The 21,184-nt window shown below is 49.8% G+C and overlaps 11 protein-coding genes across 11 annotated transcripts, besides 17 other annotated features; 3 read left to right on the forward strand and 8 right to left on the reverse strand.

The window, feature by feature from the left end:
• Positions 1 to 213: 213 nt before the first annotated feature.
• TraAM80_01864 (transmembrane protein 222) lies at positions 214 to 819 on the forward strand (the record flags this gene model as incomplete). Its single annotated transcript, XM_029378892.1, has 1 exon — positions 214 to 819. The coding sequence occupies one exon, from the start codon at positions 214 to 216 to the stop codon at positions 817 to 819; it is 606 nt and encodes a 201-aa protein (XP_029241193.1).
• Positions 820 to 1,035: 216 nt separating this feature from the next.
• Positions 1,036 to 1,053: a microsatellite.
• A 468-nt stretch (positions 1,054 to 1,521) lies between these two features.
• Positions 1,522 to 2,664, reverse strand: TraAM80_01865 (diphosphomevalonate decarboxylase; the record flags this gene model as incomplete). Its single annotated transcript, XM_029378893.1, has 1 exon — positions 1,522 to 2,664. The coding sequence occupies one exon, from the start codon at positions 2,662 to 2,664 to the stop codon at positions 1,522 to 1,524; it is 1,143 nt and encodes a 380-aa protein (XP_029241194.1).
• A 190-nt stretch (positions 2,665 to 2,854) lies between these two features.
• Positions 2,855 to 2,871: a microsatellite.
• Positions 2,872 to 2,940: 69 nt separating this feature from the next.
• Positions 2,941 to 4,023, reverse strand: TraAM80_01866 (uncharacterized protein; the record flags this gene model as incomplete). The annotated part of the gene is made up of 1 exon (XM_029378894.1): positions 2,941 to 4,023. The coding sequence occupies one exon, from the start codon at positions 4,021 to 4,023 to the stop codon at positions 2,941 to 2,943; it is 1,083 nt and encodes a 360-aa protein (XP_029241195.1).
• Positions 4,024 to 4,146: 123 nt separating this feature from the next.
• Positions 4,147 to 4,164: a microsatellite.
• Positions 4,165 to 4,343: 179 nt separating this feature from the next.
• Positions 4,344 to 4,380: a microsatellite.
• Positions 4,381 to 4,520: 140 nt separating this feature from the next.
• Positions 4,521 to 4,554: a sequence feature (A-rich).
• A 337-nt stretch (positions 4,555 to 4,891) lies between these two features.
• TraAM80_01867 (putative transporter, putative,major facilitator superfamily protein (MFS)) lies at positions 4,892 to 6,541 on the reverse strand (the record flags this gene model as incomplete). Its single annotated transcript, XM_029378895.1, has 1 exon — positions 4,892 to 6,541. The coding sequence occupies one exon, from the start codon at positions 6,539 to 6,541 to the stop codon at positions 4,892 to 4,894; it is 1,650 nt and encodes a 549-aa protein (XP_029241196.1).
• Positions 6,542 to 6,766: 225 nt separating this feature from the next.
• Positions 6,767 to 6,809: a sequence feature (A-rich).
• Positions 6,810 to 7,110: 301 nt separating this feature from the next.
• TraAM80_01868 (uncharacterized protein) lies at positions 7,111 to 9,972 on the reverse strand (the record flags this gene model as incomplete). The annotated part of the gene is made up of 1 exon (XM_029378896.1): positions 7,111 to 9,972. One exon carries the CDS (start codon positions 9,970 to 9,972, stop codon positions 7,111 to 7,113), a length of 2,862 nt encoding a protein of 953 aa, XP_029241197.1.
• A 383-nt stretch (positions 9,973 to 10,355) lies between these two features.
• TraAM80_01869 (uncharacterized protein) lies at positions 10,356 to 10,835 on the reverse strand (the record flags this gene model as incomplete). The annotated part of the gene is made up of 1 exon (XM_029378897.1): positions 10,356 to 10,835. One exon carries the CDS (start codon positions 10,833 to 10,835, stop codon positions 10,356 to 10,358), a length of 480 nt encoding a protein of 159 aa, XP_029241198.1.
• A 463-nt stretch (positions 10,836 to 11,298) lies between these two features.
• Positions 11,299 to 11,337: a microsatellite.
• Positions 11,338 to 11,447: 110 nt separating this feature from the next.
• TraAM80_01870 (uncharacterized protein) lies at positions 11,448 to 13,709 on the reverse strand (the record flags this gene model as incomplete). The annotated part of the gene is made up of 1 exon (XM_029378898.1): positions 11,448 to 13,709. One exon carries the CDS (start codon positions 13,707 to 13,709, stop codon positions 11,448 to 11,450), a length of 2,262 nt encoding a protein of 753 aa, XP_029241199.1.
• Positions 13,710 to 13,814: 105 nt separating this feature from the next.
• Positions 13,815 to 13,859: a microsatellite.
• A 332-nt stretch (positions 13,860 to 14,191) lies between these two features.
• Positions 14,192 to 14,224: a microsatellite.
• A 192-nt stretch (positions 14,225 to 14,416) lies between these two features.
• Positions 14,417 to 14,440: a microsatellite.
• A 138-nt stretch (positions 14,441 to 14,578) lies between these two features.
• On the forward strand, positions 14,579 to 14,884 carry TraAM80_01871 (uncharacterized protein; the record flags this gene model as incomplete). The annotated part of the gene is made up of 1 exon (XM_029378899.1): positions 14,579 to 14,884. The coding sequence occupies one exon, from the start codon at positions 14,579 to 14,581 to the stop codon at positions 14,882 to 14,884; it is 306 nt and encodes a 101-aa protein (XP_029241200.1).
• A 531-nt stretch (positions 14,885 to 15,415) lies between these two features.
• On the forward strand, positions 15,416 to 15,718 carry TraAM80_01872 (3-beta-hydroxy-Delta(5)-steroid dehydrogenase; the record flags this gene model as incomplete). Its single annotated transcript, XM_029378900.1, has 1 exon — positions 15,416 to 15,718. The coding sequence occupies one exon, from the start codon at positions 15,416 to 15,418 to the stop codon at positions 15,716 to 15,718; it is 303 nt and encodes a 100-aa protein (XP_029241201.1).
• A 372-nt stretch (positions 15,719 to 16,090) lies between these two features.
• Positions 16,091 to 16,115: a microsatellite.
• Positions 16,116 to 16,172: 57 nt separating this feature from the next.
• Positions 16,173 to 16,196: a microsatellite.
• Positions 16,197 to 16,250: 54 nt separating this feature from the next.
• Positions 16,251 to 16,287: a microsatellite.
• Positions 16,288 to 16,499: 212 nt separating this feature from the next.
• TraAM80_01873 (putative alpha glucosidase II subunit) lies at positions 16,500 to 18,971 on the reverse strand (the record flags this gene model as incomplete). The annotated part of the gene is made up of 1 exon (XM_029378901.1): positions 16,500 to 18,971. One exon carries the CDS (start codon positions 18,969 to 18,971, stop codon positions 16,500 to 16,502), a length of 2,472 nt encoding a protein of 823 aa, XP_029241202.1.
• Positions 18,972 to 19,252: 281 nt separating this feature from the next.
• Positions 19,253 to 19,285: a microsatellite.
• Positions 19,286 to 19,399: 114 nt separating this feature from the next.
• On the reverse strand, positions 19,400 to 20,749 carry TraAM80_01874 (uncharacterized protein; the record flags this gene model as incomplete). The annotated part of the gene is made up of 1 exon (XM_029378902.1): positions 19,400 to 20,749. The coding sequence occupies one exon, from the start codon at positions 20,747 to 20,749 to the stop codon at positions 19,400 to 19,402; it is 1,350 nt and encodes a 449-aa protein (XP_029241203.1).
• A 107-nt stretch (positions 20,750 to 20,856) lies between these two features.
• Positions 20,857 to 20,919: a microsatellite.
• Positions 20,866 to 20,957: a sequence feature (A-rich).
• Positions 20,958 to 21,149: 192 nt separating this feature from the next.
• Positions 21,150 to 21,184: a microsatellite.

Genomic DNA, 21,184 nt, shown 5'->3' on the forward strand with positions numbered 1-21,184 from the left:
ACCGCCCCACGCCTTTTTTATTTGCTTGGTTTTAGATTTCCTCGCAGGTTGTTTTTAATTTTTTTTAAATTTTGCCCTATTTGTTGTGCGTGTTCTTTTTCCCCTTTTGCTTTGAAGTCTCGCGCGCGTCTCTAGTATTTCTGGCGTTTTCGCTTTCTTTCTTGCAGGTTTTTTTTTTCGTTTGTGGTTGCGCTCGGTTTTGCCTCGCCCAAGATGGGGAGGAAGAGTGAGGATGGCGCGGGGCCTCGCGCATTGCCACCCACGCCTCGGATTGACCCGTCGACTGAGCACTACCCCTTCTGTATTGTGTGGGCGCCCATTCCCATTCTTTCTTGGATCCTCCCCTTCGTTGGGCATGTGGGGATTTGCGACTCTGTCGGGCGCATTTTTGACTTTGAGGGCCCGTACAAAATTGGTGTGGACAGCATGTTGTTTGGCAACCCGGTGAAGTATTGGGACATTTCCGAAATGTACGCCCCGACGTTGCACCGCTCCTCGGGCGCGGCCCCTCGAACGATAGAGGAAGAGGAAGCACGCCAACGGGAAGCGAGGGAATACGACGACGCAGTGGAAAACGTCGCGAATCATTTTAGAAAAACTCAGGTATACAACTTTTTCACGAACAACTGCCATTCTTTTGTGGCCAGCGTGCTTCGGAGCCACCCGCTCTCCGGCGCGGGGTCATGGGGCATGGTGCGGGTCGCTTTCGGGCTCGCCACCCGCGGCCGCTACATTTCGACAGGCAGATTCCTAAAGGCGCATCTTCCATTTTTGGTGCTGGTGGTGGTGGCCGTTCTCCTTTGCATCCTTGCTCGGTAAATCCGACTGGGGAACCCGTGTTTTTTTTTTTTTTTTCGTGGTGGGCTCCGCCTTTCCGGGCCGCGCCCGTTTGGGAAACGAGGCCCAGCTGGCGAAGGGGGCGCTACGGGAACTGAGGTTCTTTTTTTCACTCATCACCCCGCTTCTCTGCCAATTCTCTTTGCCGGATCTAGCTGAATGCGCGCTTCCCCCTACACATGATGCGGCGCTGATAGGCCCCCCCCCCCCCCCCCCATCCCTGCCCTTCCAGGTGCGGGCCCAGCGCTCTGGCAGCGCCCCCGCCAGGCCGGGCTGTGCCAAAGAACCCCGGCGGGGATGGGGGCGCGCCGGCCCCACGCCACCCGCCACGCCTACTACCTATGCGCAACGGCAAATGGGAAAGAAGATGTAGATGGAGAAGCCCTTTTTTTTTTCAACCGCGTGCGCCTCCTGCTGTAGGGCGCCCCCCCCCCCCCCCTACCTGCTTGGGCACGCGGGGGCCGGCGCCCACACTCAAAACAGAAACAATGGCGGCCCCGCCGCGGGCAAGCTTCACGAAGCGCCCGCCCCCTGCTCTTAGAAAAGGAAAAGCCCCATTCATTACTATTATTTGCGCGCGGCCGGTTCCCTAGCGCGTTTGCCCCGCCGTTCTTTCGCGCGGCCGCCGCCTCAGCCTCCCCTCTGGCCCCTTGAATTCCCCACCCGCAGGGGCCCCTGGGCTTCCTACTCGTGGAGGGGGCGCTCCGCCCCCGCGAGGTAGCGCACGCCGGCGCCAACGGGCGACTGCAGCAACATAACGAGCGGCTTTTTGGGATAATCGATAAGATCCCTGCAGTCGCTTGGCGCCACCGCGCCCTGGGCCTCTCGAAGCAGCGCCGCGTCGTTGAAGCAGAAGCGCTCATATGGAGTCGGAAAGTGCTGCATCAACACCGCCACCGCCTCGGGAAGATTTCGTTTAAGGACAAACAAAAAGCAATTCGCCCCGGCGTCGAATGTGTACGCCAAATTGGGGCTGCCCCTTTTGGCGTTGTAGGCCCTAACAAGCCGTATCATCGCATAGCTGTCCTCCGTGGCGTACTGTATCCGAGGCAGCGTTGTGGCGCAGATTTCCTGCAGGTCATCTGATTCTCGCATCGCAATTTCGGCAAATGTGGAAAAATCCTTCGCTTTTATAGCCTCCGAGACAACACGCATGCGCTCGGGCACCGTGGTGGTGATGCGTTCCGGCATCAACGGGGAAGTCCGCAGCGATTGCTGCATGCCTGCCGTGCTGGATGTGTCTTTCTTTTCCCCTTGAAGAACAGCGCACAAGACCTGCATTTCAGGCCAGTGGTTCTCGTCCACGAATTGGGTGGCCACCGAATCGCTTCCGTCCGGCTTCACCCCCTTATGCCACACCACAAACCCGCCCAAGGCGCTTCTGCAGGCACTGCCCGACCCCAGCCGAGCAAGCATCGACACATTTGCTGTGGATTTGAAAACCCGCACCAGCGCCGCCGCAAGAGCGCAGTACCCACTCGCAGAAGACGCCATTCCGGCGGCGGTGGGGAAGTTGTTCTCAGAGACAATATAAACCCGCTTGCTTTTGAGTTCCTCGGGGCACGAATTTCGCACATGCGCCAACACCGATTGCACTCGCGGGTTGCTTTGTATATCGGATTGCTTGCCGTTAAGGATGAGCGTGTCCCTGTCCAAATCATCGCGAAGCGCCACCGACGTTTTGCTGCGAAGCGGCTGCGTGGCGAGGGTGATGCTAAAGGAATCGTTCACAGGAAGGATAAGCTCTTCTCCGCCCTCACGTTTTCCCCAGTACTTAATGAAAGCAATGTTGATCGGTGCCTCAACGGTCGCCTCCAACGCCGCCATCCGCTTGCAATGGAGTGCCGGTGCTGTTTGTAGAATAACTTTCTTCGAAACAGCAATGATAATGGGAAGAAGGCAACGCAACCACGGCGCAGAAGCAACTATGCATGCGTGTTTGTGGTGGTGGTAGGCTGAATGGGTACTTTGAGGGCGCGGTTGCCGTGTTGATTGAGGAGCGCGCCCCCAAAAAGCGGAGAGAGAGAGAGAGAGCACAGGAAAGAAAACAAAAAAAAAAAGACCCACACCCCCTCCATGGCCCACGTGTGAAGTATGGCGAATTCATCCAACACAACCCGAGTGACGACTCGAAGCCGCTGGCTGTAAGCACCGTTGAAGAGCATGCGTGGCCTGAAGGTGTGCGGCGTGGCAACAAATGGCGAGATCAAGTGGACGGAGCGCGTCCACCGAAGCATCCTCACCCCAGTCAAACGCACATAAAGGAGACAGTGCCTCTTCGGCGTCACGTTCCAAGCGGGGACGTTTGGCAGCAGGAATTGCAGCCCCACCACTCCCGTCCCTCTTCAAAAGCTGTAATGCATGAACCGCGTCATCCTCGTGAAAAAATTCCACAATCGTTCTAAATGATCGTCCATCCAGAGAGACGCTGAAAGAGTAATCCGTCACGGGCCCAATGTGCCGGGTAAACCTCACAATTAAGCCTGCTGGGTCAAGAAGCGTCATGGGTATTTGGACAGCATTACTAATTCGTCTGCTTCGCGTAAACTCTGTGACTCTGACGCCCTGCACCTTCTCACAGCTGCCAGTTCCCACAGAGCCGGATGATGCCTCACTGCCTCGAAGCAGTTGCCCAACCTCCTCATCTGTTTTTTGAATGCACCCTTCAGCCTCTCGAATCGCCTCCTGGACGTGGCAGTACGACTCTTGTAGCTGCCGCAGTTGCCGAACAAGGCCGTGGTGCTCACTGTCCTTTGCGGCAGTCGACAGCAGCGCGGGTATGCTGTCGACAAGCAGCGTGTCCATCCGCAGATCAGGAGGCATTTGATGATTCAACGGCATATTTGGGTTTGCCACCACCTGCTGCTCCCCCTCCGCCCTCTTAGCAAGTGCAAGATCCTCCGCATTGACCTCCGCAGGTAGTCGCTTGGCGTAGACATTCGAAGAAATGTGAATGACGTGGTTCTTCAGTTTTTCCCCGTCAAGATAGTTGACCGCGAGCTGCGCCGCGGAAGCGTGCTTAAACCGCACCCAGTAAAAGGGGCACCTCCGCGCCGTGTCGTACTGCACCTTTGTTTCCTCAACGTCGCCAATGATTCGCAGCCAGTCGTGCACGTCCTCAACAAGAACAGCCGATTGATCCTCCACAGAGACATGGACTACCCTTGCATCATCCCTAGTGCCCATCGTTCGCTACCGCAGCTGCCACGGTGGTAACAACAACACAAACATTAGTTATAGTGGTGGATAAAGACAAAAACAAAAAAGTGGAACCCCCACGCACACAACCGGTGAACACTGCAGGGCGCAGGGGGGGGGGGGGGGGGGCAAGAGAAAACCGCAACGAGCCAGCGGCAAAGCCACAGGGAGGCAAAACTAATAAAGTATTCTTCCTCCTCTTCACTTGCACCCGCACCGCAGAGGTGTATACACGTATACGTGAGAATAAAAAACGGCAGGACGCATTCTTCCTTGGGAAGCAGAGCTTACAAGAGAAAGATCAATTCAAAAACAAAAAACAAAAAAACAAAAAAAAAAAAACAAGCTCCTTCCCATGACAACAATTAAGATGTCACATATACACACATGTTTGGAAGAGTGCTTTTTTGGTCATGCACCTGTTCCAACTGACGAATACAGCGGAAATAATGACCCCAATAATATAAACACACAGCAGCACGCACAAATAAAAAAAAAAAAAATGAGAAAAAAAAAGAAGGCACACATCAACTGCTAAAAATAACGAATGCAACGAAAAAAGCAATTGTGGGTGATGACATTTACATACTTATCTACAGCACTGCGTCTGTGGTTGTGTGTATGCGCCCCTTCATTATTATTTTTCCTCCTTATCTCCCTCATTTTATACTCATTCCCTCACCCGGCCCTAAATCACATTCACACCACCGCGGTCACTGGGGTCCCGCTCGCACCTTCGGCATGTATGTATTTATTGCTCCTATCCCCCCACCGTTGTCCGTTTGTAATCTTTTTGTTTCGTCCCTATTTACCTTTTCCTTTGTGTGCGTTTTTCTTTTTTTCTTTTATACCGCTCTCACGGCTGATGAACACCAGGTGGGTGCTTTTCGTGGGACGCCTCATCACCCACGAGCGAGGTGCGGCTGCTCTCGGAAGACGAGGAGCGCGGGCGAGAGCGCCATATACGTAGGCACACGACAAGCCAGCATGGTACAGCCAAAAACATTATAGAAAAAACTACCAGCAACGCGTTACGCAGTTGATGTTTGTTCACACAGTGGCCAGAGGATGCGTCCGCCGTATTGTTTATCCACTTGCAGCTGTGGGTGCTACCATGGCCGCATTCGGCGTAATCGAGTTGCGGGCAACCTCCAGCAAAGACACGGTCTGACAGAAATCCCGTAAACGTCGGTGAGGGAAAGTCGCCGAGAGCGTGAATGATAAAAACTGAGTAACTTACTGCGTACGCCTTCAGCTCTGCCGGTACCACTCTCATAATTGCCGCATTAACAGGTGCAGTTACCATAAAAAGTGCAAACACGGACACAACCAATAGGAAAATAAAGACACCAAGGTTCTTCATCAACAGTGCGACAATGCCAAGTGGTACCGACACCGCGATCATGAGGGTAAGAAGGAGTTGACCCTTGATCATGTTCATAGACTCATCTCGTCCTCCCACTTTGTCAAGGGCAATGCCTCCTGCAATTGAACCCAGTACACCGGTAACTGCGGTCACCCCACCCATGATGAGCGAAGCGTGCATATACGAAAGCTCCAAGGGCCCCTGTATAAGCATAGGGATTCCCCAAACGGCCACGGCCCCAAGAACAAAACAATACATTGCGTATCCAAACACAATCAGAACATAGTTTAAATTTTTTAACAGAATCCACGTTGCCTTGTGTAGCGGGAAGTATTCCGTTTCATCTGACTCTTGGCGCATATTATACGAGGCAGGCAAAAGGGCAATGACCAACACAATAGGTACGGAGGCCAGGACTTGAGAGAAAAAAACAAGACGCCATCCTTCAGTAGATCCTATCACACCAAACGAGCTGATGATACCCCCAACAGTCATGCCAATCGCAGTTCCCACAGGCATCATGGAGTAGAATGTACCTATCCATAACGTGCGAGAGTTCGGTGGCGCAATACGGTCTATAGTAGTGACTGTAAATCCCACAAACGCTGCCTCACCAACGCCGACGACAATTCGGCATGCCAAGATGAATTCATACGACATTGCAAAGCCCGTGCCTATGCAAGCAAGAGCCCATACGACCATACCTCCTACAATCATCCACTTGGAAGGCACAACTCCACCGAATGCTGCAAATAATGGGCTTGTTGTCATGAAACCAACCATAAAACCCGAAACAATGAAACCCATTTTTGTATCAGTAATGGCTGCTGAGCCTCCTGATATGATCTTGTCTTCCTTAATACTTGCTAAGCAGCCGGAGATGGCTCCACGGTCGTAGTACGTAATGAAGTTCAGTGCTGTAAAGACGGCCAAAACGACCCGTGGGGTCACAATCCGTCTCCAGCAACTCTGTATTCCCACCTCCTCCTCCTCCTCCTCCTCTTCCTCTTCCTCCCGCGCCACCACAGCGTCCTCAGTGTGTGCCTCGTCCGGTTGTGATAACTTCGCAGAGTCCCGAAGGGCGCGCTCGTCACCTTGGTCCGGGAACATTTCGCATAACTTCTTCCCCATAGTAGTCATAAGAGCGGGAAACACTACGACGCAACGCGGCAACGAGAAAAAAAGCACACACACACACACAAAGAAAGAAATAGAAGCAGAAAAGGTATGTGTGAAAAAGCAACGATCCGTCATGAAGTGAAATGACAGCGAGCGACGCCAGCAATAACGAAAAAGGAAGCAAAAAAAAAAAGGAAAGTGCTGCACCGTAAGACACCTCCTCTCCACCCTTGATCCCCCCCCCCCAAAAAAAAAAATAATAATAATAATAATAATAAAACAAAAAAAATGCCAGTATTCACCATCTCTGTAGCCAAACCTCCCTCGCCGTCGCTCACAAACCGGCGACCCACCGCGACGGAAAGCGCCACTGCCCCGCACCCAGCCTGTAGAAAAAAGGGGAACGAACACATACAGACAATTCCACCCCCACTCAACAGCAACAACAAAAGTAAAACACGTCAACCCCTCAAAATCAGGAAAGCACCCTAATATAACATAACACGGACAAGAGCAACGAAACCTACAGCAAGTAAAGCCGGCGTGACCCCACAAATCCCATCTAATCAAAAATAGTCATCGGGAAAGTTCTACAAAGATGTGATGGTCTTCAACGTGAGCAGAGCAGAGGCAACACTACTTGTATCAGGGAGTGTCTCAACCAGAGTCCAGGCGGCACGCGCCCATTCCGCCTGTCTTACTGTCTCGGTAAGAATAAGATAAAAGACAGAATTGTTCCATGCCTCCACCGTGAAGTATTCAAGAAATAGCCGCACAAACGACAAGGGATTGCTAGTAACTGTCCGCACTGCATTTGAATGATGATGCTTAATAAAGGAAGCGACTGTCACGTCTTCAACACCTAGTGAAAGTAGTTCCATGAGCCGCTGCATCACAGATAATTGCTCCGTACGATCAAAGGCAAGGTTAAACGATTTATACAGAAATGAGAGAGCATCTGTAACGTACTCTGTGCATTTATCAGTGTTATTATCACATTTCAGGAAAGCTGTTATTTCATTCATCACCATCGACACAGCTTGCATATAAAGCTTTATAGTGACACCATAAAGCAAAGGGTACTCTGAAGCGTACTGCAAAGCAATGAAAGATGCCCCCTCAGCCAAAGCTTCATAGTCTTTAAAAGTCGCAGGTATGCTAGATAACTCATCCACAATCCTCTGTATGTGTTCTGGTGTATCTTGGGACGGCTGCCGAAGGTGTCGCTCTGCCTCAGATAGCAGCAGCGTCAAACGATGGTTCATCTCGGGCAGAGAGGCAAGGGACTCTTTACACACACGCAACTGTTCTTCCAACTCACATGGAGTGAGTTGCGGAAAACCGGTCGCGAAAAGCTGAAACTCATCCTCCAATGTACATAAAAGTCCTGATATGAGGAGTGAACGAGATGGCCCCTCACCGGGTGTGGGACCTTGCAGGGCAGCGCGCGTTGCCGCACGAAACAAAAAAACGCTGGTCTGACCAGGACCATCGGTGAACTCTAAACCCAGTACAAGAAACGCCTGCGCCCACCACGTTACTTCCTCGTACGACAACGCTATCATTGCACATTCATCCGAAAGTAATTTTTGGAAACGCTCTGTAACGGCATGCAGCTGCTCATCTGTGTAGCTACATGCCCTACTTAGCAACGACGCCACATACACCCGCAGTAACTCAAGCTCTGTGGGATGGTCTGGTACGGAAACTGAGGAAAATAGGACCCGGGTGATCACTAAAGAAACACCGTGAAGATAACCATGTTTCAGGGAGTAATTAAGAGCCGTACAAAGAGCGGGCATTACCAACTCGGCAGGCTGACATAGCAACAAACAATTCAATTCCTTTTCCAGGTCCACCTCATTGGACTCTAGCACGGCGACTTTAAACAGCAAGGTGTGAGCAAAAGCACAATGTGGGTCTCGACTGGAGGTATAATCCAAAAGTATTTGTTTCGCCCTCGTTAATGCGTTAGATGGTTTTTCCCCATCCTCGCATTGTGCGAGATATTCTGTACAGAGACGAAGATATATGGCATCAACCTCTGTGTCACTGGCACAATCTTTAAATCGAAGAGCCGTTTCAAGAGAATCCACAAGCTGTAACGGGGTAAACTCCCCCGTGTCAGCAAGTCCCCAAAGCCACAGAAAACAATAACGGCGGTGTCGAGCCTCTTCAAAGTCTACGCCTTCATTCTGCAAAATATGTAAGGCCTCCTTGCACGAAGCAAGACTCCCATTATGAAGTAAAAGTTGTGATAATCGAAAGGTAACAACTTCATTAGATGAATTACCTCCTGTTTTGTTGCACAGTAAGCGCATACCTTCAATGGCACCCTCCTTTTTATCCACAAGGAGATTGTGTATTTCAAAACATGCCGCCACCGCATCATCAACGGAAGCGTCTGATCTGTGAACATATTGGTGAAGTAACGCAATTGCCTCTGCTTCCATACCTGACTTTGCCGTTGTCGTCAGACGCAACAATGCGGAAGTGTTCGAATTAAGTGTGTCATCGGCTTCTACAGCCCAACTCAACGCCTCTGTCGGTTTACCTTCACGAAGCCAGGAAAGAGCCATTTGCTCCATCGTAGCACCACTAAGCATCATGTCATGGTGCGACGGATCGCTCATCCTCGCTCGCTTAAAGTGACTCTGTACCTCTATCGAGCTCTGAAGCATATCACGCATGTACTGCTCCTCACCAAGAGGAACACCACTGTTGCCAACGGTGAACACAAAACGAAAAAAAGCTTCTCTGTGATCTCGTAGTAAGTCATGATCTTTTAATAACATATGTGCGAGTTTCCTTGCCGCGGCACAGGATTCCTGGTAATGTCCCACATTCCAAGTGATATCCATCTCTGTGTACGCAAACTCCCAACTCATGTTGCGATGCTGAAGGTAGGCGAGACTATTTTGAGCACCGGCAGGTATGTACGACGCCACGGTTTTCCCCACAGAGAGAAGATCCTTTGCACTACTTGCCACACCGCAGAGTGAAAGATCCCGCGACGTCTTAAGGCACATCAGCACACACTGTTCCGCCTCACGTGGGTGCTGCGTAAAGTAACTGTGCGAAACGTCTCTTGGTGCGTAGGCGTAGTTGCCAAGAAGAAAAGCCTTTGTGGCAAACTCTCGCAAAGACGACTTTAAAACTCGCTCGTCCAGAGAATCTTCTTTGGGAGAATGCCGCACCGTCATGTTCCAGCATGAACTTCCAAGAAAACGCGACTCCTCGAGTGTCTTTACTGGAGGGCTAACACCTCCCTCCTTCGCCGCTGCTGACATGGACGCCGCCATTGCCTCTACAACCTGCGTGAGACATGCAACCTCTGAAAGAAGTTTGGTGTTGTCACTTTTGTCCTCCTCGCGTGTGGCGAATGCATGAAGTACCTCATCGAGTCGCACGCTCAACTGCTGTGTATCCATAACCGACGGTGCCGCCTCCATCAACCACCACAAACAACAACAAAAAAAAGCAGCTCCCTCTGTGGAGGGTGTTGGGTGCAGTATCTATCTTCGGGCGGCTGCGCGGCAGGTGGAGATCAGCAAAAAAAAAAGAGAAAGCAGCAAAGGGACAAGAAAGAATGCACAAGGAAGCAAAAAAAATAAAATATGAGAGGGTACAATTAAATAGAAGGCCAGAGATGCAGATTAGCAGAAATAGTTTAAGCCAAAAAACAATAACGACAAAACACTCAAACAAACTAAAGGGAGAAGTGGAGAACCGACTAGAGTCCTCACTGCTATTGCCTCTTCACCTCCTTCCCTCGTTCCTCTCGCTCTGGTCCTACACCTTTCACCGCCTACACCGTCACTTCCTCCTTCCAACGCTACTTTGTGGCCTTTTGAGCCGCTATCGTCTGTTTTGCGGCCTCCAACTCCTCTTCTCTCACCATTTCTTTTTCTCTCTCCCTCACCATTTGCAAAATCTGCTTTGAAACTCGGTGTTCACGCACCTTCCGTTCAAGAACAGGCGTCGTGGGGCCCACTGTGTAGGCATGATACACAAACGACAACCATATATTCCCAAAGAGTATCACACACATAAATACCATTGACATCACAAATGTCTTCCATAACTGCAGCTGCGTCTTGCGCCAAATCCATCGAACGCGATTGGTGCGAAGTGGCTTCGTCAAGCGTCCTATTTTGTTCATTACCAGCATACGAAAAAAAATTGACCGACGGGCGAGTGTGTCTTTCGGGGGTCCAGCCCCCGGACCCCACATTCCGGGCCTATCTGAGTACTTTGACGGTGTCGGCATGAGATGCCCACGGTTCATGCAGCGTCGCTGGCATCGTCGAAGCATTGGAATCCAAAACCCGTCAACTTCTACGCAAGAAGCTAATTTCCCATGGGAGAGAAATAAAAAGAAAAAAAACATGGAGCAGATGTCATTATTGAGGGAAATAACGTATGCATTTATTAAAAGAGAAACACCGATGCGGTCTCCCCCCCCCCCCAAAAAAAAAACGATAAAGATGTTGTGGGTAAATAGTTGAAGAGTTTTCTTCTTCTCCCTTCCACCGCCTTGGAGGCCAAAAACCGTACGTGTTATGCCGCTACCAAAACGCAGCTAATGCGAACCCACAGTTTGCTAGCAAGGAAGCCTTCCATACTGTTCTCCTTCATTGGGAGGGAGAACAGCCGCCAAAAAGGGTCCTATTTGGACTTCATAAAACCAAAACGGCGTGCATAGAATATATACTTCTTGAACAGAAACAGAACCCACAAACGCAAAAAACAAGCAAACAAAAACGCACCACACAGGCAAAAAAAAAAACAAAAAAAAAACAAAACAAAAAAAACAATGCACAACTACAAGAAAGATGAGGGGGTAGACGGCAAACATTACACTCCTTTTTCATTATCTTCTACTGCAGAGTAAAATAGCTTGTAGAAATTCATTCTTGCGTTGAGCCTAACGCCTCCTTGGGGGTGGTTTGGGTTTATTTACAGTCGTAGCGCAGCGAGGAATGTGCCGCTCCGCCACATCTGGAGCAAACTTTCTCCCACAGTGAGGGCAGGGAGTATAATGACTATTCTCACTGTAAGTTGGGGGCGGGAGATCTCTTGCATTACCCCCAGACTTGAGTACTTTATCCACCTGGCGTGCTTCTCGCATGGAGCGTCGGAATGCCTCACTTTCCGCACGCCAGTCTCGTTTTGGAGCCGATGACGCAGTTAATAAGCCGCCTCCCGACCTCGCTACTCGCTCCGCACCTGTGCCTGAGAGACGCATTGCCCGCATATCAAATACCCTCCGCCGCTTTTGTGCGACACACACACGCTGGTGTCGTGCTAAAGCTTCAGGAGCAAAAGCCCGACCACAGTTTGGGCATTTCTCTCGTTGTCCCTCATCAACGGCCTCTTCCCCCTCAGATATATCAGGGTGATGAAGGGGCAAGTTGTTTTTGGAGAGTACTGGAAGTGAAAGTGCATCGCTGCCCTTCATCCCTTGTGGCGTATTTGGCAATTTTCGAGTGGCACTGGCAAGATTACCGTTTTTTTCTTTTTTCATTCCCCGAAACTTTGACGGAGCTCCCTCCGCGGCTGCCGCCCCCTTTGCTGAGGCTAGATGTGGAAGTGTGGGGGTTTCCATGAATGAGGCACGAGATTTGACGCCCTCGGGTGGCAATGTGGACGACCTTTCATGTGGTGCGTTGCCCATAGCACCCACAGTAATTTTCTCCAAAACTTCACCACACTCCTCACAAAATTTTGCTGTTTGATCCTCAATGGATTCCCCACATTTTTTACAGAACATCACTTCCTTCGTCAGTGGCGCGGCAGTTGAGGTCTTTACATCGCCAAGAGCAACACCAGAATTGCCGCTGAAGTTCCCATCAGCATCGCAAACAGTTTTGCCCGATGGGCGTTCCGGAGCGTGTAGGGTGGAGGCACCAAAATTCTCTGCTCCCGACATTCCCTCACTCGCCACTGCATCCGTGATTGACACACCACAAGTACCACAGAACCTGGATCCTTCTGGAATTTGTTCCCCACAGTGAGTGCAAGGACCAGAAGTTGTTTTGGAACTAAGATCAGCTCCACAGTCTCTGCAAAACTTTGCAGACATGTCGTACTCTACGACGCTGCAACGGGGACAGACACGTCCCGTTGGATCCGTTCTTCCATTTTTCTGTAGTCGATTCACCTTGGGGTTGATTTTTCCCACATCTCCTGTGGGAACATCCTCACCGAGAGTCCGGCGTCTTGTTGCACTTTGTACCTCATTCCTTCCATTTGGCACACGACCTCCCAAATCGTCCACAATTGTAGAAGCCATGGATGCACGTCTATCAAAGTTGCGCAACGGTGGCGACGCCGTCGTTGATTGTGTTGACGCCTTGGATCTCGAGCCAAGCTTGCATGAATGAAGGTGAACGACAAGACGATCAGCGAGAAATTTTCTTTCACAGTTGGGACATGGCACCAAACCATCCTCGAATTTGGCAAATTGGGCCTCATTATCTTCTTCTATCTGGGTCCCGCCAACATTCCAGGGAACCGTATCCGGATGCTTTGGTGGCTCGCCTCGCGTATGCACGTTGGCTACGTCCCATTGGGCCTTCTTTTTGGTGTAACACTGAGAAACATGGAATGCTATGGAGTTGTTTCCAACCTGCTGACCGCACAGATAACAGCAAACAGGCAACTGTGACTTGTATTCCGGTGCCCGTGAAGAAGACGGGTCATTGCTTTTCCTGGATGAGGAAAAACTGTGTGCCGTGTGTGAAATTCGTTGCCTGGTTGATGACCCACCGTCTAAGGCTCCACTGCAACTACTACTAGCACCACCACCACCTCTTACTCCACTGTCTCTTGCCGTCAATGCCGGTTTGCTGTCACCTTTGCAGCTACGCAAGTGAACCACAAGACGATCTGAAAGAAACCTCCGTCCACAGTTCCGACAAGGCACCAAGTTGGCAGTAAACTCATGGAACTGCTCGTCGTTCAGCTTGTTCGTGCTCATACCTTCGCCCTGCCAGTTCACTGTGTCAGGGTGTTTGGGCCGGTTCCCACGCGTGGCAGGATCCGCAATTTCCCACTGCGCAACCTTCTTCGCATAGCATTGCGGGATATGAATGCTGATGGAGGCTGTGCCAAACTGTTGTCCGCATAAATAGCACACGCGCAGCTGCGGCTTAAACGCCGGTCCCTTACGGACACTTGACAGCATCTTTTTGGCTACTTCGCTTCCTTCTCTTCTACACGGCCTGGCGCCGGTGAGCTGGGTGTGATGCAGGAGCCCCACTCTAGCGAGAAACCATCCGAGCAGAAAAATACACAAACGCACAGTGAAACGCAAAAAAAAAAAAACACACACACACGGCAAAATCAGGGAAGTGGTAGTAGTGGTGGAGGGGGGTAAAACACGCTTCAAGAAGAGGGAGTAATGAGAGACACCAACCACAACCACGGTAGTCAAGAGTGATAGTACCTCCCCCGGACTCAAAATAACAATAAACGGTGAAATAAACAATAACAGCATATGTACATGTAGATATGCTGTTAGAAGACAAATGAGGTTCCGCCTCTCACAGAACCCAACCATAGAACGGGAGCTGTATTGCACAAATAACGCTCCAGAAATAACACAAAGAGGTGGGCGAACCCATTTTTACTACCGTTACTGTTTCCATTGCAAACGTCGCTACTTTTTACTACTACTAGTACTACTACTACTACTACTACCAATGGTACTAATAATAGTACTGCTACATGCGTAAACTTGCACAAAAGCAGACACATAAATGTCCATATGTATATATACACACACGTACAGAATACAAAAATAGACGCAAACCATACAGATTAAGCACTTTGCCGTAAAGAAGGGAACTACACCCCATACCCTTCATCTCTGCAGCAACCAGGAGAATAGAAAAACAAACAAACTAACAAACACACGCATTTTCACTATCAACCCATTTTCCACTATTTCTAAAGAAACCTCACACAACAAAACGCAACTACAGAAACTCACACCCTAGTGAATAGCCACCGGTCCTGGATTCTTCACAGTTGATGAGTATTTTGCACCCTCCAATGGACGGATGCGGAACTGCTGTTCGGGGTAAATCTCCTGCACAAGCGCTTCTAAACCATCGGTGCGACCGAATCCCGGCTCGGCCTTGGCACGATGAATACCATATTTTTAAGCATTTTCCTCCTCTAATTCGAAGGCTGCCTTGTCTGCTGTTTCAAGAGCTTTGTAGGCCACGTCTAACTCATGAAGAGGGGGAAGTTGCACTTCACCGCGTTCAATCGCGGAAGCCTCAGAAACACCATGAGGCTTATATGCGATATGCTCCCATGAGGCAAGTCGGTCAAAAAGAGTGCTACGGCGATTAACTTGGTCCAGTTCATATGTGGCAATCCAGTTGTCGTCAAACCAGGGGGTTTGGGACCACCCATGGGAGCAGCTTTCCAAAAAAGCGGCCAACACCACGGTAACAGGAAATTACTAGACGCGAATCAAAGTTGGCAGCAATCCTGCGAAATGCCTCAGTGTGTGTGAGTGTTTGAGGACCTCACAAGTCAAACTTATAACGTACGGCTCGGTGGGCCATGGAGCAACGCACCACCGCACGCGCCGCGTCCACAACCCATGTTGGCTGCACCAAAGTGTTGGGGAAGCAAGCAGGGTATATGTAGCGACCCAATCCACGGTAACTGATACCGTTTCCTATAAAGCGGACCAAAACGAATAATTGTCGCATCTGGATGATTGGCACCAAACGCATCTTCTGCCCGCGCCCGAAAATCACAGTAGTTGGATTCAGAAGCAAATGTCGCATCTAGACCATTGCAAAATATCACTCGCTCTGCACGCACGCTACGCGCCGTCCAGCTTACGTTAGTAGACCCTGTCAAAAAGAAATCATGGTGACTATTATTGGCGTACTCTGCATTTTAATCCACTGCGAATACAAGAGTATCACTATCGTTAGAGGCCACATTCACTTGAATACGATCGGTCACATCGCACTCGTGCAGCTCAATCTTCTCTGGATACTTCTGAAGCAAGATGTCAAGATCAGACCTAGCAGGAATAAGCGTGGGGTAACGGGATGTGGCTCAAACCTTCTCAACGTCGGGATGCTCACAAAATTCACGCACAATTTCCGCCCCAAGATACCCACTGGCTCCAAACACTGTAACACGCTTAGCTGGCTTTGGATTTAGGCGATGACGCTCATGTAGGAGACGCACTGCCGGGTTTGGCACAAACATCGCGTTCCAGTACGGCCCTCGCTCATAGCCAAACTAACCACCTGTTGTCTTTTGTTTACGAGTGGGCTACATTAGTTCCAAATCCTTCCAATCAATAAACATTGACTCGGGCTGATGGCCGTACGGGTCCCAGAAAGAGCGCCCCGCTGCTACCAGCAAGCAGCACGCGCCACTCCTTCCCAATCGACGCATGGCGTTTGCACTATCACGCTTCGCTCTACCACGAAATGTTGTAGATGCAGCAAAAAGCAAATGGGAGAGCAAAACAAAACAAAAAGGCAAAAAGGCAAGGAGAGAGAGGGCACACTATAGCAACGGAAACAAAATAATAATAATAATAATAATAATAGCATTTCCGCCATTTCTTGTACATCTATCACGTGATCACCACAAAGTACATTTCCAGAAAAAAGAAAAAGAAAAAAAAAAACATTTTTCCTTCAATTATTTCTGGTAATTAGTTCAGAGAAAGGGTGAAACGCCTTTCCTCTCTTCCCTGGTTCCTTCCCTCCTTCTTTACTCTTAGTCACTTTTCTTTCTTCTCCTTTGTTTTCTCCTTCCAGTTTGGATATTCAATGCTAATTCTCCCTTCTTGCCACTCATCCGTCCACAGACACACACGCATGCACAACAACAACAAAAAGGCGTCCCATTTCTCCAGAAGGAGCCCGAACACCACTCGCAAGTTCACTAGTGTGCGAATACGTGTCTTTTTTTCCTCCAGTTTGATGTCTTATCGCTCCAGTATAATAGTCCAATCATCACAGATCGGTACATCAGGCTTGCGCAGCAGCAATGCCCCACCCTGCATCTCGTAGTCCACCTCACGGCCAATACCAACTGAATCCACGGTTGTTTGAACAATGACGCGCTTAGGCCGCCCAACGTAGCCGAAAATCATGACACGCTCCACCCTGTTGCGAACATAGAGCGGGGTTAAAACAGATGACATGGCATCAGGGTGAGCTGTGCATGTAAGCTGGTTTCCCGTAAACGAGAGACGTCGGTGAATGTATGCCCCTGTTTCATAATTGAATGACTCACCATCATCTACAAAGAGTTCGCCGTCACTATTGCCGTGTTCATTCAACGCCACGTAGAGGGTAAAAGGATCATGTCGAGCGCTGAATGTACTGCGGCGCATGCGCAGCTTTGCAGGAATAATATGACCACCGCGCAGGAACAACGGTATCGAGTCCATATCCACACTCATCTGAAAAATGCCAGAAGGCACCACCTCACCTGTGGCATAGGAGTACCAGACACTACCTGCAGGTACTGTGACGTTCTTCTCCGTCACCCCTGGCTGAAGCACCGGGGAAACCAATAGAGAGGGACCAAACATGAAGGTGTACTGCTCATCATATAACGTTTCATCATGTGGAAATTCGTAGAAAAGCGGACGCAGCACAGTCGAACCAGTTTTGTGACTAAGGAAAAACTGTGTATACAAGTACGGCAAAAGGGAGTAACGAAGCGCCAACGCAACACGAATGCGGTCGGTTGCAGTCTCGCCAAAAGTCCATGGTTCACGCCGTTTCGTCTCCAAATGGGCATGCGCTCGCATAAAGGGATAAAATACGCCGGCCTGCATCCATCGCACGAAAAGCTCCTCATCGGGTTCAAAGAAAAAACCGCCAATGTCTGCACCGCAAAACGCGTAGTTTGACACGGAAATAGACAACAACTCTGGAAAAGAGTTTTGCAAATGATCCCATTTTGCCATATTATCACCTGTCCACATCGCCGCATAACGCTGAGCCCCAGAGAAGAAGCTTCGTGTCAGAATAAAGGGTCGTTTAACGTGACTCAGGCCTTTGCTTGTCTCTATATGCCCCTGATACACACTCATCAGGTTATACACAGAGTACATGTTATGCAGGTATTTGTTGTCAACCAATTTGCCGCTATCGCTGGTGTGTTTGACATCTCTGGCAATGGTATTATCCCCTACATCGAACACAGATGGCTCATTCATATCCACCCAGGAGTGTACATCATGACTTCCTCCCTCATAACGGTCGTGGTGAAAAAATGTTGCATACCAATCCCTCGTTCGTTTGTTGTAGAAATCAACCCATGAACTCGATCCAGGCCAACACTTTCCCACATAATCCTCCGTTCCCTCCGCATTCTTCACATAGTGGTTGCCATTTGTTGCTTCCTCATGCACAAAGTATCCACTCTCGCGCTTCACGTGCGGATCCTTGATGGTAACAAGCTTTCGCCCCTTTGACGCCAGCGCACTGACAAGCAATTCTGGTTGGGGAAAATTGTGTTTGTCCCAAGTGAAATACTTCTTGTTATCAGTGTGCTCAATGTCAAGCCATAAAACATCATATGGAAGATTGTGTCGATCAAACCCTTGGTCCACATTCAGGCAATCGTTTGTGTTTCGGTAGTTCCACCGGCATTGATGGTAGCCAAGACTAAAATACGGCGGCAGCATGGTGTTGCCAGTGACGGAAGCATGTTGCTTCTGTACCATAAAAGGGGTCGGACCAGGAAAGAAGAATAAGTCCACCAGCCCGCCTTCTGTATTCCATTGACATCCAAGCACTTCATCTTCCTCTTGCACTGTGACACGCATCCCTGCGCTGTTGAGAAAAAGCACGCCTGTGGAGGTCTTCGAGGAATGAGCTAAAAGGAAGGGAATCGCCCCATACAAGGGTCTGGGATCGTCAATTTTGTACTGAAAGGCGTCGTTGTTGTACAAGACGTACGTCACATTTTTGTGCAGCGGTAGATCCATTGCGTGCTCAGGGATGCCGTAGAGGCGTCGAGCAGAGGGAAACTTAAACTTCACAGAAGGTTCCTCAAGCGAGCCCAGTGACAGTTGTACAGAAGTTAGCACAGACCCATTGCATTCATAACTTGCATAAAAAACATCATCAGCGACAGTGGCTGTTACAACACACAAACCACTGGAAATGCTGCATTTCTCTCCTTCGCAAACGGAGTCAAGTTTCACCTTCTCCGGTTCCCGTATCACCACGTCCTTGACTTCGTAAAACGATTCCGTCAATGGTGTCAGTGTGACGCGCAAAACTCCACCTCCGTAGTCAGAGACGTTAAGGGAGGCTTTTGAGACTAGATTCATAACCTCTACGCTGTTCACAGACACCGCCATGAATACAAGAAGCGTGGCAAGCAGCAGCAGCAGTCGCAGCGAACCGTAAGGTCCAGAAAAATTCGGCACAGCCATCGATGGCTTAGCAGTCTACCGCTTCCTCGTTATTACACTTGCGTCAGCGACAATATGTATATCCAGGGAGATGTGTATGTAATTATATCTTTTTTTTATGTATACCTCTTAGTGGGGCGTGGCTTCAACCAATGACAGCAGCAATGAACGACCCTACTGCTTCGAGACGGTAAAAGATTCAAAAGGTCAAAAAACTCAAGAAGGAGAAGGCAAGAATATATATATATATATGTGGAATCCAACTAAAAAAAAAGGGAATTAAATAATCAGGCAAAACCAAAACAAAAACACAGACGTAAACACACACACACACAGAGAAAGAAAGAGAGAACACGATACCTCAAAGCGTGGAGATTAACGATGCACGTACACATAATCACATATGCGGATATTTCAAGATAGCTTATACAAGACAAAGACCTCCAAGACTACAGTGCTTCCTTCTTAAGGCGGTCGCTATCCATGTAACGAAGACCACAGTTCCTCGCAAACTCTGCATCCCGTCGTCCCTGAGATAACACATCTGCACGGCCGTACTCTACATCCCCCAGAGACTCACCCACAAGCAACGATTCCGCATCGGCGCGGAGGCCGCCGTTCAACTGAATTGTAAAAAACTGCCACAAGCCAGAGTATGGAAGAATAAAGGGCATTCCGTCACGTCGGTGGGTTGCACTGATGCAAGACATTGTTGATACCACCACCGTCACGTCGCAGCTGAAATGCTGTTGACAGAGTTCTGCAACGGGGTTTAGCTTCGCCTCAAGCGCAATCTCATTGCCATGGTGAAGTGAGGGATAATGATCCAGTAAAACGATGCGGTAACCCTTTTCGGCAAGCTTGTGCACGGCAGAGGGCAAATCCAGATCTGCCAGGGACCACACATGATGTCCCCGTTGCAGGTACGCACGTATGGGTTCACGTCGGATGAGGACATTGTCAATCATAAAAACGGCAATGAGCCGGGCGGCATCGTTGTAGGTAGTTTTGGATGCCGCATCCACTGTGCCACCCCTCCTAAAAACGCGATAAAGGACTCGCCAGTCCGGAATATTCCATGCAACGCCTTTGACATGAATTGTGGTTTGTGGTTTTCCACGCATCACGAAGTGGAGCGGCACCGCATCACGCACGCGAAGAAGATTGGCCATCGTCTCCTTCATAATAACACCGCCATGAGCTCCCTGACCACCGCGGGACTCCTCCAAGGCCTTTTGAAGGTATTCTTCAAACCGTACACCCATCTCTACCGTTCTCTTCCGCTGCTGTGCTGCAGCCCCTGTATCTCCTGTCATGGTCTCTGTGTCAGCCCCACTTTTTGTGCTTGTTCGCAGACGTTTTCGAGCAAGTTGGGTTTCTCCCGCCACGACTAAAGCAGAACCCTCAGAAATAGCCTGATCACTCGTAATGGGGCGATGCAGAATCTGCATCCCCTTCGCCATGCGCTTCTTTATCATGCTTTTGGAGGCCCGGACGAAGACGGTGCAGTCATCTGGCACGGCGCTAGGTGGAAGAGCCAGATTGTGCTCATCGACAAACAAAAGCGGGATATGCGCCAAAATTTCACCGCGCCGCGTCACCAGTCTCCCACTGGCATGCTCAAGAAGCACAATAGCCGTGGTGGGAGAAATGGGCACGGGGGTGTCGTTCTTTGCACGTGGAGGACGCAGTAGCAGAAGCGGGACCCACACATCGTCCACCTTTACATTGTTGTCAGCGCAAAACTTCGCGAGTGTGTCGGGCCCGCCACTTTGCAGCAGCCTGTAAGCATCTGTCATTTATTCAGCTGCCCGACAACAGCGGGCGAAAGCAGCAGGAAAGGAAGAAGCACCAGAGTGCCACAACAAAAAGGCTCCCCGGCGGTGTAACTTGTGCTTCCCTCCTTAACAGGCAAACAAACACACACACGCGCACATACGCAAACGCAAACGCAAAAGGAAAAGGAAAAAAAAAGAGAACAATCAACAAGGCAAATAAAAAGGTAAAAACTCCATCCTGTGTCATTCACTTCGGACCTGCAGTGTCTGCCTGCACCCACGCCCAGTGGGGGAACCACAAAAGCACACATCAATAACAACAATAAAAAAAAAAGGAGTCGTCTCCCCCCCCCCTCCATTTCTACTGGCGAGTGACAGCGATGTTGTAGCCCGTAATTCCTCGTGGCAGTCATTCAGTATCATATATATATATATATATATATATATATATATATA

This window comes from Trypanosoma rangeli, assembly GCF_003719475.1.
Source record: "Trypanosoma rangeli strain AM80 chromosome Unknown Tra_15.4_contig_00040, whole genome shotgun sequence".
Taxonomy (NCBI): Eukaryota; Euglenozoa; class Kinetoplastea; order Trypanosomatida; family Trypanosomatidae; genus Trypanosoma; species Trypanosoma rangeli.